The sequence below is a fragment of the Chiloscyllium plagiosum genome, chromosome 1, assembly GCF_004010195.1.
Source record: "Chiloscyllium plagiosum isolate BGI_BamShark_2017 chromosome 1, ASM401019v2, whole genome shotgun sequence".
In the NCBI taxonomy this organism is placed as follows: Eukaryota; Metazoa; Chordata; class Chondrichthyes; order Orectolobiformes; family Hemiscylliidae; genus Chiloscyllium; species Chiloscyllium plagiosum.
In genome coordinates, this window is record NC_057710.1 from 66,620,213 (window position 1) to 66,634,122 (window position 13,910).

At 40.6% G+C, this 13,910-nt stretch overlaps 1 protein-coding gene across 1 annotated transcript in view; it reads left to right on the forward strand.

The window, feature by feature from the left end:
- itga1 (integrin, alpha 1) overlaps positions 1–13,910 on the forward strand; it is a 226,037-nt gene that overhangs the window by 176,833 nt on the left and 35,294 nt on the right. Inside the window, exons 21-25 of the mRNA XM_043688299.1 lie at positions 1,240–1,375; positions 4,315–4,395; positions 8,876–8,952; positions 9,306–9,395; positions 10,743–10,845. Coding sequence (XP_043544234.1) covers positions 1,240–1,375; positions 4,315–4,395; positions 8,876–8,952; positions 9,306–9,395; positions 10,743–10,845 — 487 coding nt within the window. The remainder of the gene's footprint in view (positions 1–1,239; positions 1,376–4,314; positions 4,396–8,875; positions 8,953–9,305; positions 9,396–10,742; positions 10,846–13,910) is intronic.

Genomic DNA, 13,910 nt, shown 5'->3' on the forward strand with positions numbered 1-13,910 from the left:
ACCATAAGACAGTGCAGTAATTAGGCCATTCAGCCCACCAAGTCAGCTCCACCATTTAATCATGGCTGGTAAGTTCCTCAACCCATTCTCCCACTTTCCCCCCTGTAATCCTTAATCCCCCTGCCAATCAAGAACCTGTCTGTTTATCTCAGTCTTAAATACTTGGCCTCCACTGCCTCTGTGGCAGTGAATTCCATAAATTTACCACTCTCTGGCTGAAGAAGTTTGTTCTTATCTTTGTTCTGAAAGGTCTTCCCTTTAGTCAAAGGCTGTGCCCTCGGGTCCTAGTCTCTCCTACCAATGGAGGCATCTTTCCAATATCAACTCTGTCCAGGCCATTCAGTATTTTAAAAGTTTCAATTAGATTCCCCATTCATTCTTCTAAACTCCATGGTGTATGGACCCAGAGTCCTCAAACGTTCCTTATATGTAAGGCATGCAGTAACAGGGAGGGTATGAGTGGTAATAAAAAGTGAGTACAGCACATGAATTAGATTAGATTACATTACATTACAGTGTGGAAACAGGCCCTTCGGCCCAACATGTCCACACCGACCCGCCAAAGCGCAACCCACCCATACCCCTACATTTACCCCTTACCTTACACTACGGGCAATTTAGCATGGCCAATTCACCTGACCTGCACATCTTTGTGACTGTGGGAGGAAACCGGAGCACCCGGAGGAAACCCACACAGACACGGGGAGAATGTTCAAACTCCACACAGTCAGTCGCCTGAGGCGGGAATTGAACCCGGGTCTCAGGCGCTGTGAGGCAGCAGTGCTAACCACTGTGCCACCGTGCTGCCCACGGATGTTGAGTGTGTGTGGCTGAAGTGTGTGTTTCACATATAATCTGTTTTTAAAATTTAGGACAAAGTGCCCAGATCCTGCCCAGCCTCTCTCCTCATACAACACTTTTTTCATTACTTTCAGCCTCAGCCAACTTCTGTCCTCGAACAAAAGTCTACTATCTAGCCAGATGTTTTTAAATGTTGGATTTGTAGACCTAGGAATTCTCTCCTGGCTGTATGAACTCTATTCACAAATGAAAACAGATTTTCTCACATTATGGTTACAATGACATGTTTTTCTTGCATAACTGAGCTGAAGTTAATAAATCCATGGTTTCTTCAAAGGTCAATGCTATCCTGCGTTCTACCCCACTGCTTCAATTTCTCAATTAAAAATAGTATTTCTATGTTATCTTAAAATGACAAATACTGATCTTAAATTGCAGAATGAAACCCCACATCGTTCAATCCAATCAGAAGAAGTTCAGTCTGGCGATTAAATTAATAAACCAAAAGGAAAATGCCTACAACTCAAGAATAACTGTGACCTTTTCTAAAAATATATATTTCATTGGAGTTGAGGTAAGGAAACTATAGTGTTATTGATAAACTTAGTGTCTGTATGCAATGGTACAGAGGTCTTTTTTTTGATTTGTTTATTGAATATGGGCATCGATGCTGCCATTTATTGTCCATCACTAATTGCCCTGGAGAAGTTGGTGGTAGACTGCCTTCTGGAATCACTGCAGTCTTTCGAGTAAAGGTACACACACAATGATGTTGGGAAGGAGTTCCATGATTTTGACCTAACGAAACTGAAGGAAAAGTGATATATTTCCCAGTCAGGATGGTGCCTGCCTTGGAATGGAACTTGCAGTCAGTGTCAATCCCATGTGAATGCAGCTTCTGTCCTTCTAGATAGTAAATCTTCCAGGTTTGTAAGGTGCTGTTGGAGGAAAATTGGTAAGTTTCTGAAGTGCATCTTGTTGATGGTACACTTGTGTGTCAGTGGTGGAGAGAGTGAATGTTAAACACATTGAATGCAATGCCAATTGAATGGATCCTTTGCCCTGATCAGCTTTCCTATTGATCCATGTTTCACAGGGAACAATGAGATTGATAATCTGCAATAAAGAAAGCATCATCTACTAGTTTTATTTTGCTAATGTTAAATTCCCTGACCACTGCCAGAAATAAACGTCGTGAGAATGTTGGTTCTGTAACTCCTCTTCGAATATTATTTACACTTTATGGCAGTCTTCTGTGTACCTGAGTGAAAATGAATCGGGAGGTGGAAAAAGAATAAGGTTGCAGTGTTATTGATCTCCAACCCTGTGAGGGCATCAATTCATCTCTGCTTTCAATACAAAGATAATGGAAAGAAAGATTGCATTCATAAAGTGCCTTTCATGATTGATAGATTTCCCAAAGCTCTTTTACAGGTAATTAAGTAGATTCTGAAGTACAATAAACTATTAAAATGTCAGTTTTTAGGCACCCTTAACAACTCAAAGGTTTACAGATGCAGGGATCTATATCAGTGTCAGATTTATTATTTTTTGGATACCTTATCCTGCAAGCAAGAGGCAAAGCAGGAGCAAGTAGAATGTCACTCAAATCCTGGGGTGGCATGGTGACCTAGTGGTTAGCACTGCTGCCTCACAGCGTCAGGGACCTAGGTCCGATTCCTGCCCCAGGTGACTGTCTGTGTCGAGTTTGCACATTCTCCCAGTGTCTGCGTGGGGTTTCCTCTCATGATCCATTGATGTGCAGATCAGGTGAATTGGTCGTGCTAAACTCCCCATAGTGTTGGGTGTATTAGTCAGGAGTTGTTATTAGGTGGGCAAATGGGTTTGGGTGGGTTGCTTTTTGGAGGGTCTGTGTGGACCCAAAGGGCCTGTTTCCATACTGTAGGGAATCTAATCTAATCAACTGACCATCCTGCAGCAATCCCATGTTCACAGATATGAGATCACGTCTGATGTAGTTGGCTTTAGAGTGAAGGCACTTTTAATTGGGGACCTTTTAATATGTAACTCCACCAACATATTTTCAATGATTAGTTTCAATCTGAACTGGTGAAACACTGCAGCATAAATAAGCAAGGCACGCATTAGAAGAACTATAAGGTTCGCTTTTCATTAGGAGAATTAAAGAGTTTGTGAAATGTATCAAATAAAAACACAACATCCTCAAAATTCTCAACAGGTCTGTCAGCAGCAAGAAGGGAGGAACAGAGTTAAGTTTTGAGTCAAATATGACTTCATTAGTTCTGGTTTACTGAGGTCAATGTAGTGTTTCATAATTTGGCAGTGTCATTAATAATAATGCACTATGACCTATTGAGCAGGTAATGTTGAAGACTTCCTTCTGAGTGATAAATAGGGCATGTCTCTTTTCCTCCACTTCACATAATAGTGCCTTAGCTCCTGTAATTGTAAACCTAAGTGTTCCTCCATAGCACTGCTTGATTATAGCTATGTGCAAAAATGGTCTAAATTTGTTTGCCTGCTGAAATTAGATTATTTCGTGAAATAATTAGTTTCATGCTGGGAATCCTTCTTCAAATCTGAGAGCTTACTTTGACTAGTGGATTAGACAGCAGAAAATGGCTTTGAATGAGTGCAAATCCTGGAGGCCATAAGGCTCTATCAAACAACTACTCAAGTAAATAATAACATCAACTCTCAAGAAAGCTAAAAGGATAGATTACTCTAGAGAGTCTTTGTTTCATGCTCTAATGTGTCTCAAACAGCTTTAGGTATGCTGTTACAGAGGTATACTCTAGCAGTCCATCACTTTCAATTCAGTCATCGCATTTTGCAGGGCTTACAATGATGGCAACAGTAGAAAATCTGAATTTCAAACATGTCTTAAGTATAAAGCACTAAACTTATAATATCCTGATTTTTGGATCCATATTGACAGTTAACTAAGTTGGACTTGATTTTGTACTACATTTGTGAAAAAACTAAATGGAAGATTAGCTTTCAGTTACACATAGGTGATCATAAATGGAATGGTGATGAATAATTTGTAGTGTTTATTCTGATATCACTGGATGATGAATTTTTAATTCATTTGAAGTTGTTACTGAATATGTACACTGAAATTATCAACTTTTTTCCAACAATGATTTCTATTTATTTCTCATAAATCAGACTAACTTGGATTAAACTTGTTTTAAATGAGAGATATTGCGAACCAGAGACAAGATAGTTGCAGGTGCTTCTGCATGACTCTGCAGTACCTTGCAGAGCTTTGAAACTGCTGTTTCCATTCCCATATATATTCCAGTTCATCTACAGAGAAATGTCGACAGAAGCTTTGAAGTAGGTTGCCAGGTAACCTTGCTGACAGCAACAGTTTGTAATGCAAAGAATCCTTCAAGTGAGGGACAAAAATAAAACAGTAACAGAACAGTGACAACTTTACAGCAAAAAGTCGATAATCAATGCATTTAACTGATATAATTATTCGATGAAAACAATGAATTTACATGTCTTTTGGTTTCCTTAAAGCAAAATGATGATTGCATGCCATCAGAATCCAACAATGTGACATGTAAAGTGGGATATCCCTTTCTCATGCCTGGAGCAGAGGTAGGAACTGTTCAGTTTTGCTATCCAGAAGGCAGTGCATTGCTTTCAAAAGCAAGAAATCACTTCAGTTAAATTTCTTCAAAATTTAATATATCACTTGCACTTTTTAAATATTTCCCTTTTTTAACAAATAGCTGGTTTATTGATGGTTCAATAGCTTGCATGTATTCCACGAGCTTTATAAATTTTACACATTACCACAAATTGTAGATTGAAATTTACATAATTGTTTGGGTTTAAGAAAATACAGGAAGTTGGACGGTGTTTTAGTGAATGAATCAAAAGGACGTAGTTGCCATATATACAATTTCAGTGCTTCTTGAATCTTAGAGTCATAGAGATGTACAGCATAGAAACAGACCCTTTGGATCAACCCGTCCATGCCGACCAGATATCCCAACCCAATCTAGTCCCACCTGCCAGCACCCGGCCCATATCCCTCCAAACCCTTCCTATTCATATACCCATCCAGATGCCTTTTAAATGTTGCAATTGTACCAGCCTCCACCACTTCCTCTGGCAGCTCANNCTCTCACCCTAAACCTATGCCCTCTAGTTCTGGACTCCCCCACACCAGGGAAAAGACTTTGTCTTTTTATCCTATCCATGTCCCTCATGATTTTGTAAACCTCTTTTAAGGTCACCCCTCAGCCTCCGACGCTCCAGGGAAAACAGCCCCAGTCTGTTCAGCCTCTCCCTATAGCTCAAATCCTCCAACCCTGGCAACATCCTTGTAAATCTTTTCTGAACCCTTTCAAGTTTCACAATGTCTTTCCGAGAGGAAAGAGACCAGAATTGCACGCAATATTCTAAAACTGGCCTAACCAACGTCCTGTACAGCCGCAACCTGACCTCCCAACTACTGTATTCAATACTCTGACCAATAAAGGAAAGCATACCCAACGTGTTCTTCACTATCCTATCTACCTGCAACTCCACTTTTAAGGAGCTATGAACCTGCACTCTGAGGTCTCTTTGTTCAGCAATAAGTCCTGCTAAGATTTGCTTTCCCAAAATGTAGCAGCTCGCATTTATCTGAATTAAACTCCAACTGCCACTTCTCATCTCCATTGGCTCATCTGGTCAAGATCGCGTTGTAATCTGAGGTAACCTTGCTGTGGCTGGAGAGCCAGTGAGAGTCCCACGTTGCATCTTTGTTGGAAGGTTATCTGATCAACACGCCAGTCACACAAGGAGGCCATGGTTGGGTTTTCTCCTGGAATTAAGAACCCATGGGTAGAAGGCCCACTTATCTGGAGTCACCAGTCAATCAGAAGACAAAATCTCTCATGCTTAGCAGGGCCACTAAAGGTCTGCCAGAAGGAACCCCCTCCCCCCTCCCACTTCCAAACCACCACCACCATACTGACCATAACAATTGTGGAGGGTCCAGGCCTTACAAGAAAGTAATGTGGGTAGACCTATCAGTGGCCACAGGGAGAGAGGACCTCCGGGTTGCAATTAAAATTTGCAACCTCAGAGATGCCAACCTTCCGACAAAGATTTGAAACAGGAGCAGATCAGGGAAGGCCACAGGGGTAGGGTCTGGGTGGGCTGCTCTTCATGGGGTCAGTGTGCATTTGATGAGCTGAATTGCCTGCTTCCACACTGTAGGGATTCTATGATCCTGTGATACTCCACACCGTTCTGATCTGCTTACTGTTCGATCCTGCCTACATGTGATAATCATTCATATCTTTGATTACCAAGAATCTATCTACCGCTGACTTACTAAATATTCAAAAACTCTACATCCACTATTTTTTGTGGAAGAAAGTTCCAAAGACTCATGAGCCACTGTACAATAAATAAACTCCTTGTCTCTGCCTCTCTAATTATTAAATTGTGACCCCTTGTTCTCTACTCTCTCAGAAGAGAAATCAAGCATTTTACATTCACCCTATCAAAGCACCTGAGGATCTCCTGTCATTCAGTAAATATTTAAATTGATTTACACCTCGTGATATCATGAAATGGATGAAGACAGACATTGGATACTCAAAAGGCTGTGGCCCCGATAATATTCCAGGAATAGTACTGAAGACTTGTCCTTCAGAACTTGTCAAGTCCCTAACTAAACTATTTCAGTACAGTTACAATGGCATTTACCCGAATAAGTGGGTAATTGCCCGGTTATGTCCTGTCCACAGTACCCTGGACAAATCCAATTCAGATTACTGCTTTATCAGTCACTTCTCAAATATCAGGAAAGTGGTAAACCAGTCTTGACAGAGCTATCAAGTGGCACTAATTCAACACTAACCTACTCTTTGATGCACAGTTGTGTTCTGCCAGGCCATCTAAGCTTCTAATCTCATTACAGCCTTCATTCAAACTTAGATAAAAGAGCTGAGATCAAAAGAAGAAGTAAGGGTGACTGTCCTGGACACCAAGCAGCATTTAACTGGCAACAAGGAGCCCGAGAATACTGCAGTCAATCGGAATCGGGGGAGGGGACTCTGCTCTGTCAAGAGTCATACAAACCACAAAGGAAGATGCTTGTAGTTTGTGATAGTCAATCATCTCAGCCAAAGGACATCATTGCAGGAGTTTACTAGAATGATCCCAGAAAGGAAAGGCTTGTCATATGAGGGGCAGTTGAGGGCTCTTGGTCTGTACTCTATGGAGTTTAGAAGGATGAGGAAGGATATGATTGAAACTTAAAGGACATGGAGAAGCCTGGTTGGAGCAGACATGGAGAAGATGTTTCCACTAGTAAGAGTGACCAGGACCCAGAGGTACAGCCTCAAGATGAAGGAATGATTCTTTAGAACTGAGATGAGGAGGAATTTCTTCAGCTAGAGGGTAGTAACACTGTGGAACTCATTGCTGCAGAAGGCTGTGGAGGCCAGGTCACTGAGTGTATTTAAAACAGATCAATAGGTTCTTGATTAATAAGGGGATCAAGGGTTATGAAGAGAAGACAGGAGAATAGGGTTGAGAAATATCTCAGCCATGACCGAACAGGGGTGGAGCAGGCACATTGAGGTATAGAATCATATAGTATGGAAGCAAACCCTTCAGTCCAAATAGTCCATGTCGACCATATTCCCAAACTAAACTGTTCCCACTTGCCTGTATTTGGCCCACATTCCTCCAAACCCTTTCTATTCATGTACTTATCTAAATTTCTTTTAAATGTAATAACTGTACCCTCAGTCACTACTTCCTCTGGCAGTTGATTCCACACACAAACCACTGTGTAAAAAAAGTTGCCCCTCATGTCCTTTTCTCATCTCACCTTAAAAGGTACACCCACTAGTTTTGAACACACCCATTCTAAGGAAAAGACCCTTGCCGTTCACCTTATCTATGCCTGTCATGATTTCATAGACCTCTATAAAATCACCCCTTGACCTCCTATGCTCCAGTCAAACACGTCTCAGCCTATTCAGCCTACTTTTATGTCTCAAACCTTCCAGTCCTGGCAACATCCTAGTAAATCTTTCTGAACCCTCCCCAATTTAATAATCTCCTTCCTATAACAGGGTGACCAGAACTGCACAAAGTACTCCAGAAGAGGCCTCACCGATGTCCTTTACAACCTCAACATGACATCCCAACTCCTATTCTCAAAGGCTCAGTGGGCTGAATGATGTATTCTGCTCCTAATCTTATGGAATGTGAGAAAGTAAAAAAGTCTACTTCAAGGAGCTGGGATGACGCTTTAGATATTATAATGGGGCTGCAAGCTCTGGCAAGAGCTACTTTAACACATTCATGTCTTTTCGCCACCTTCTTAATCTAGCCTCTCTGCCTGGGCAAATTACTTTATCAAGAAGCCTCTCATCAAATCTCCCTACAAGATCTCCATCCAGGTCTATGAACCTTCCCAACTTACCTCTGCATCTCAGACCTCTAATGTCTTTCCCAGATACCAATAACCCTCTTTGACAAAGCCAGCTTCCTTGAGGGTTTAACCTCCAGCCCCACACCTCCAAACCTCAAGCTTTCTAGGTCTCTGAACAACCTCCTATGGTTGGGATCTCCTTTCACTCAGTATCTCCTCTGATCCCTCCAAAAACACTAAGTCTCTTCCCACAGATCTCCAAATCCCCACCATTCCCACTGAACCCCATCTCTTACTCTTGGTCAGATCTCCAATTTCCATTTTTCCCCCACATAAGGACCCTAGCATTGACATTCCCATTCCTGACATTGTCCTCCTAAATCAAAACACAACCTAGCCCTGACCAACTTTCCCTTCTTCCTCCAAAGTCGATTCCTAGGTTCACAATTTCCTTACCAAAATTCCCTGTTCATGATGGGTCAGGTAAGTTAAAGTCCAGCCATAATAGGGAAGACCAAGAAAAGTGATCATAAACCAGTTCAATAACTTTAATGTTTTTGAAGAGAAGAGATTAGAAATTTCGATCAAATAAGAATGCACAGGCTGATTGGAATTAATGGCAATTGTCTGTCCCTTTTTTTCTGACACTGCTGTTCTGGTTTATTTCTTTACTCTTCTGTCATTTTTTAGGTTTCTTTTAAAATGAAATTTGAGTTCAATACCTCTCATCTCCTCAGTGATGTTCACTTACACCTGGATGCAACAAGGTACAGAAAAACGCACAAGAAAATGCATTTCATTTAACGTTGCATTGTTACAAATGGTGTCATGCTTAAATGCAGATAAAAGTTCCATATTAAAATTAGTTGAATAAATAATGCTGATTTAGAAAACTAACCACATTGGAATACAGTTTCCAAAGGTTCTAAAATATGAATGAAATCATATTTTGTTGCAACAAATTAACATGTAGCATTCTAGTAGAAATAGTTTGGAGCTGTAATTATGTGTGTTTTGTTAAGGTAAAACATACCAGTTTAAATTTTTTAAAGTTTGTTTTAAGTTGTAACTACAAAAGAAAAGATTTTGTGAAGTGTAAATTCTATTTCTAACATTTCAGTGACAGCAATGAACAAAATGAAACATTAAGTGACAATGAAGTCACCATCTCAGTTCCAGTATTGTATGAAGCTGGACTGCTCTTTTCAAGGTAACATGTCCTTACAGTTTGAGAGAACTATGCTGCACTTGCTGTAGGATACTGAGATTCATGTAAATGTTGATAATGTAACTGATAAAATGAAGTCTGGCAACAACTAGATACAAGAGAAGATACCAGTCTAGAATGAGCATTGTAAAAGAAGAGATCTTACACAATACACTAGCAAGCTGCAATATACAAATGTAAACAAAGAACTGAAAACAACAAACGCTGGAGATCACAACGGGTCGGGCAGCACCCATGGAGAGAGAGCAAGCTAACGTTTCGAGTCTAGATGACTCTTCATCAAAGTCAAAACATTAGCTTGCTCTCTCTCCATGGATGCTGCCTGACCTGCTGTGATCTCCAGCGTTTTTATGTTTTCAGTACAGATTCCAACATCTGCAGTAATTTGTTCCTGTAAATAAAAAGGAGTTTTACAATATATCAGGAGGAGACTTTCTTAGAGATAAGGAAGAAACAGCCTCAAGGACAGTTTATGTGCACAATCCTACAGCCCAGAGAAACTCCAGACTGGGTATCCCAATGTACAAGGATCAGTGTTGGCTTAAAGCACAAGATAAAACAGTAACAACTCTCTGTCTGTTGAAACTGTATCAGTTTAAGATGCGAATTAAGGCAGAACTAAAATTTGTATTAGAAACAACAAGCTCAAAATTTGTCATATGATTATGTTGACTGCCTGCTGTGTGAATACTATTCCATATAAATGTTAGCAATTTTGGAGTGACCTACACGCTAACATATCAACTAGGAGGCACTATCAATGTTTAATAATCGCACTGTATGTTTGTAAGAACTTAAAACTTATTTTTGTTAATCGTTCTAAAATTTATTATATTTAGCTAGTAAAATATATTTGCATAGAAGGCATTAAAAAGTATATATTAGCTGGTATGTTGAATTGATAGAGTATCAATTATACCTACAATGCCATTACAGACTTGATTTGGAGATGCCGGTGTTGGACTGGGGTGTACAAAGTTATAGTAGTCATGATTTGGAGATGCCGGTGTTGGACTGGGGTGTACAAAGTTATTGTAGTCTCCACTATCACCTGATGAAGGAGTGTTGCTCCGAAAGCTAGTGTGCTTCCAATTAAACCTGTTGGACTATAACCTGGTGTTGTGTGATTTTTAACTTATTACAGACTTGTGTTTGGAGAGTTTATCTTTAAAGCACAATATTGGCTGTTTCAGTGACAAAACTGGCCACATTGTTACTGAAATTGTTACATCTTACCAAGACAACATAGTAAACATGCCATTGACTGAAAAACAAACACGAAACCAACAAACTTCTGTTTTGTGTTCAAAAGTTTTTTTCTTATCTCAGGACTATAAAGAACGACCATTTTAAAATAGCAGCCAATGAGACAATTCCTGATGTTATTAAAACGACAGAGGAGATTGGTGATGCAGCAGACATCACTTATATGGTAAGCAAGAGCAATATTTTCATTAAGTAGCAGGTAAAGCACTAACCTGATATGAAATTGAGCAGCCATTTGTGAGCATTTTACTATCGTTTGTTTATTATAGAATCACAGAAAGTTCATAATTCCATGTTTGTCCCTCCATCACCTCAGCTATATGTCAAATAACACCGTGAACTTTGAATATAGAAAGAGCACATCATTATGTTGTGGCAAATATTTGGCAGAAAGTTGTGGAAATGACAAGGATTTTTTTTTGTCACATATTTTTGTCTGTGAAAACTACAAAGAATTAACTGTCAAATTCAGGAAACATGCAAGGATAGAGGAGGTAACTGATGCTAAAAGCTTTCAGTTATGACCACTAAATTTTTAAATGATTTACATTATTTTGCTCAATTTCCTGTAACCCCCATAAGGATTGACTATTTATGCGCCCCCCTTCTCCAGAAAGAGAAGCTGATGAGGTATCTATAGTTTACCTGCTAGAAGATATGTAGGCAATATTTCATGCAATTTATTTTATATGTTCATGCAGTTGGAAAGACAGTGTTTGATTAGGAGTAGTAAGCATGGCTTTGCGAGTGGGAGATCATGCCTCACAAATTTGTTAGAGTTCTTTGATGAAGTGAACAGGAAGATTGACGAGGGCAGGGTGGTAGATGCAGTCTATATTGAATCCAAGGGGAGCTGGCAAATTGGATACAAAATTGGCTTGATGGCAGGAAGTAGAGGGTAATAGTGAAAGGATGCTTGTTGGCCTGGAGGTCGGTGACTGGTGGAGTGCCTCAGGGGTCACTACTGAGTCCACTACTGTTTGTTATCAAGATGGTGTATCACCATATATGTAAAAAAGTTGACCCTCAAGTTCCCTTTTATTCTTTCCTCTTTGACCTTAAACTGATGTCCTTGATTCCTCAACCCTGGGAAGAAGACGGAGTACATTCACCCTATCCATGCGTCTCATGATCCTATACATTTCTATTATATTCGCCCTCAGTCTCCCATGCTGTAAAGAAAAAAGTCCAATTTGGATGAGAATGTATAAGGCATGATTTGTGAGTTTGTTGATGACACTAAAATATTGTGAACAGAGAGAAAGGTTATCAGAAATTGCAGCAGGACCTTGATCAGTTCGGGAAGTGGGCCAAGGAATGGCAAATGGGGTTTAATATAGATTGTGAGGTGTTACATTTTGGAAAGTCAAATCAAGGTAGGAGTTTCATGGTGAATGGTAGGACCTTAAGAGGTGTAGTGAAACAGAGGGATCTTGGAGTTCAGGTTCACGGTTCTCTGAAAGTGGAGTCACAGGTGGACAGGGCAATGAAGGAGGCTTTTGACACACTGGCCTTCATCAGTCAGGGCATTGAGTATAGAAGTCGGGAAGTTATGTTGCGGTTATACAGGACATTGGTGAGACCGCACTTGGAGTGTTATGTTCAGTTTTGATCATCTTGTTATAGGAAGGATGTTATTAAGCTAGAAAGAGTACAGAAGAAATTTACAAGGATGTTGCCAGGACTCAATGATCTGAGTTATATGCAGAGGTTGGACAAGCTAGGACTTTTTCTTTGGAGCATGGGAGACTGAGGGCGAATCTAATAGAAGTGTAAAGGAGCATGAGAGGCATGGACAGGGTGACTGCACTCAGTCTTTTTCCCAGGGAAGTTATGGACATCAGTTTAAGGTCAAAGAAGAAAGAATAAAAGGGAGCCTGAGGGGCAACATTTTTACATAGATGGTGATGCACCATCTGTGAGGAAATAGTCGAGGCATTTAAAAAGCAATTGGACAAATACAAGGATAGCAAAGGTTAAGAAGGATATGGGACAAGTGACTTTAACTTTCCCAATATTGTTTGGAACCTCCTTCGAGCAGAAGATTTGAATGGAGCTGTTTTTGTAAGGTGTGTTCAGGAGGGTTTCCTAACTCAGTATATTGACAGGCCGACGAGGGGAGAGGCCATTCTATACTTGGTGCTCGGAAATGATTCAGGGTAGGTATCAGATCTTGTGCTGGGAGAGCATTTTGGTGATAGTGACCACAACTGCCTCACATTCTACATAGCTATGGAGAAGGAGAGGATATTTAATTGGGGAAGAGGAAACTATGATGCGATTAGACATGAGTTAGGAAGCATGGACTGGGAGCAATTGTTCCATGGTAAAGGCACTATAGACATGTGGAGACTGTTTAAGGAACAGTTGTTGTGAGTGATGAATAAATATGTCCCTCTGAGACAGGCAAGAAGTGGTAAGATAAAGGAACCTTGGATTACGAGAGCGGTGGAGCTTCTCATCAAAAGGAAGAAAGTAGCTTACATAAGGTGGAGGAAGCTAGGGTCAAGCTTAGCTCTAAAGGATTACAGGCAGGCGAGGAAGGAGCTCAAAAATGGTCTGAGGAGAGCCAGGAGGTGGCACGAGAAAGGCTTGGCAGAATGGATTAGGGAGAACACAAAGGCATTTTACACTTATATGAGGAATAAGAGAATGGTCAAAGAAAGAGTAGGGCCGATCAGGGATAGCATAGGGAATTTGTGTGTGGAGTCTGAGGAGGTAGGGGAAGCCCTAAATGAGTTTTTTACTTCTGTCTTTACGAAATAAATGAACTTTGTAGTGAATGAAACCTTTGAAGAGCAGGTGTGCATGCTGGAATGGATAGAGATGTGCTTGATAGATGTGCTGAAAATTTTGTCGAACATTAAGATTGACAAGTCACCAGGCCCGGACCAGATTTGTCCTCGGCTGCTTTGGGAAACGAGAAATGCAATTGCTTCGCCACTTGCGAAGATCTTTGCATCCTTGCTCTCCACTGGAGTCGTTCCTGAGGAGTGGAGAGAGGCAAATATAATTCCTCTCTTCAAGAAAGGAAATAGGGAAATCCCAGGCAATTACAGACCAGTAAGTCTCATGTCTGTCGTCTGCAAGGTGTTAGAAAGGATTCTGAGGGATAGCATTTATGACCATCTGGAAGAGCATGGCTTGATTAAATACAGTCAACACGGCTTTGTGAGGGGCAGGTCATGCCTCACAAATCTTATCGAGTTCTTTGAGGATGTGACTAGAAAA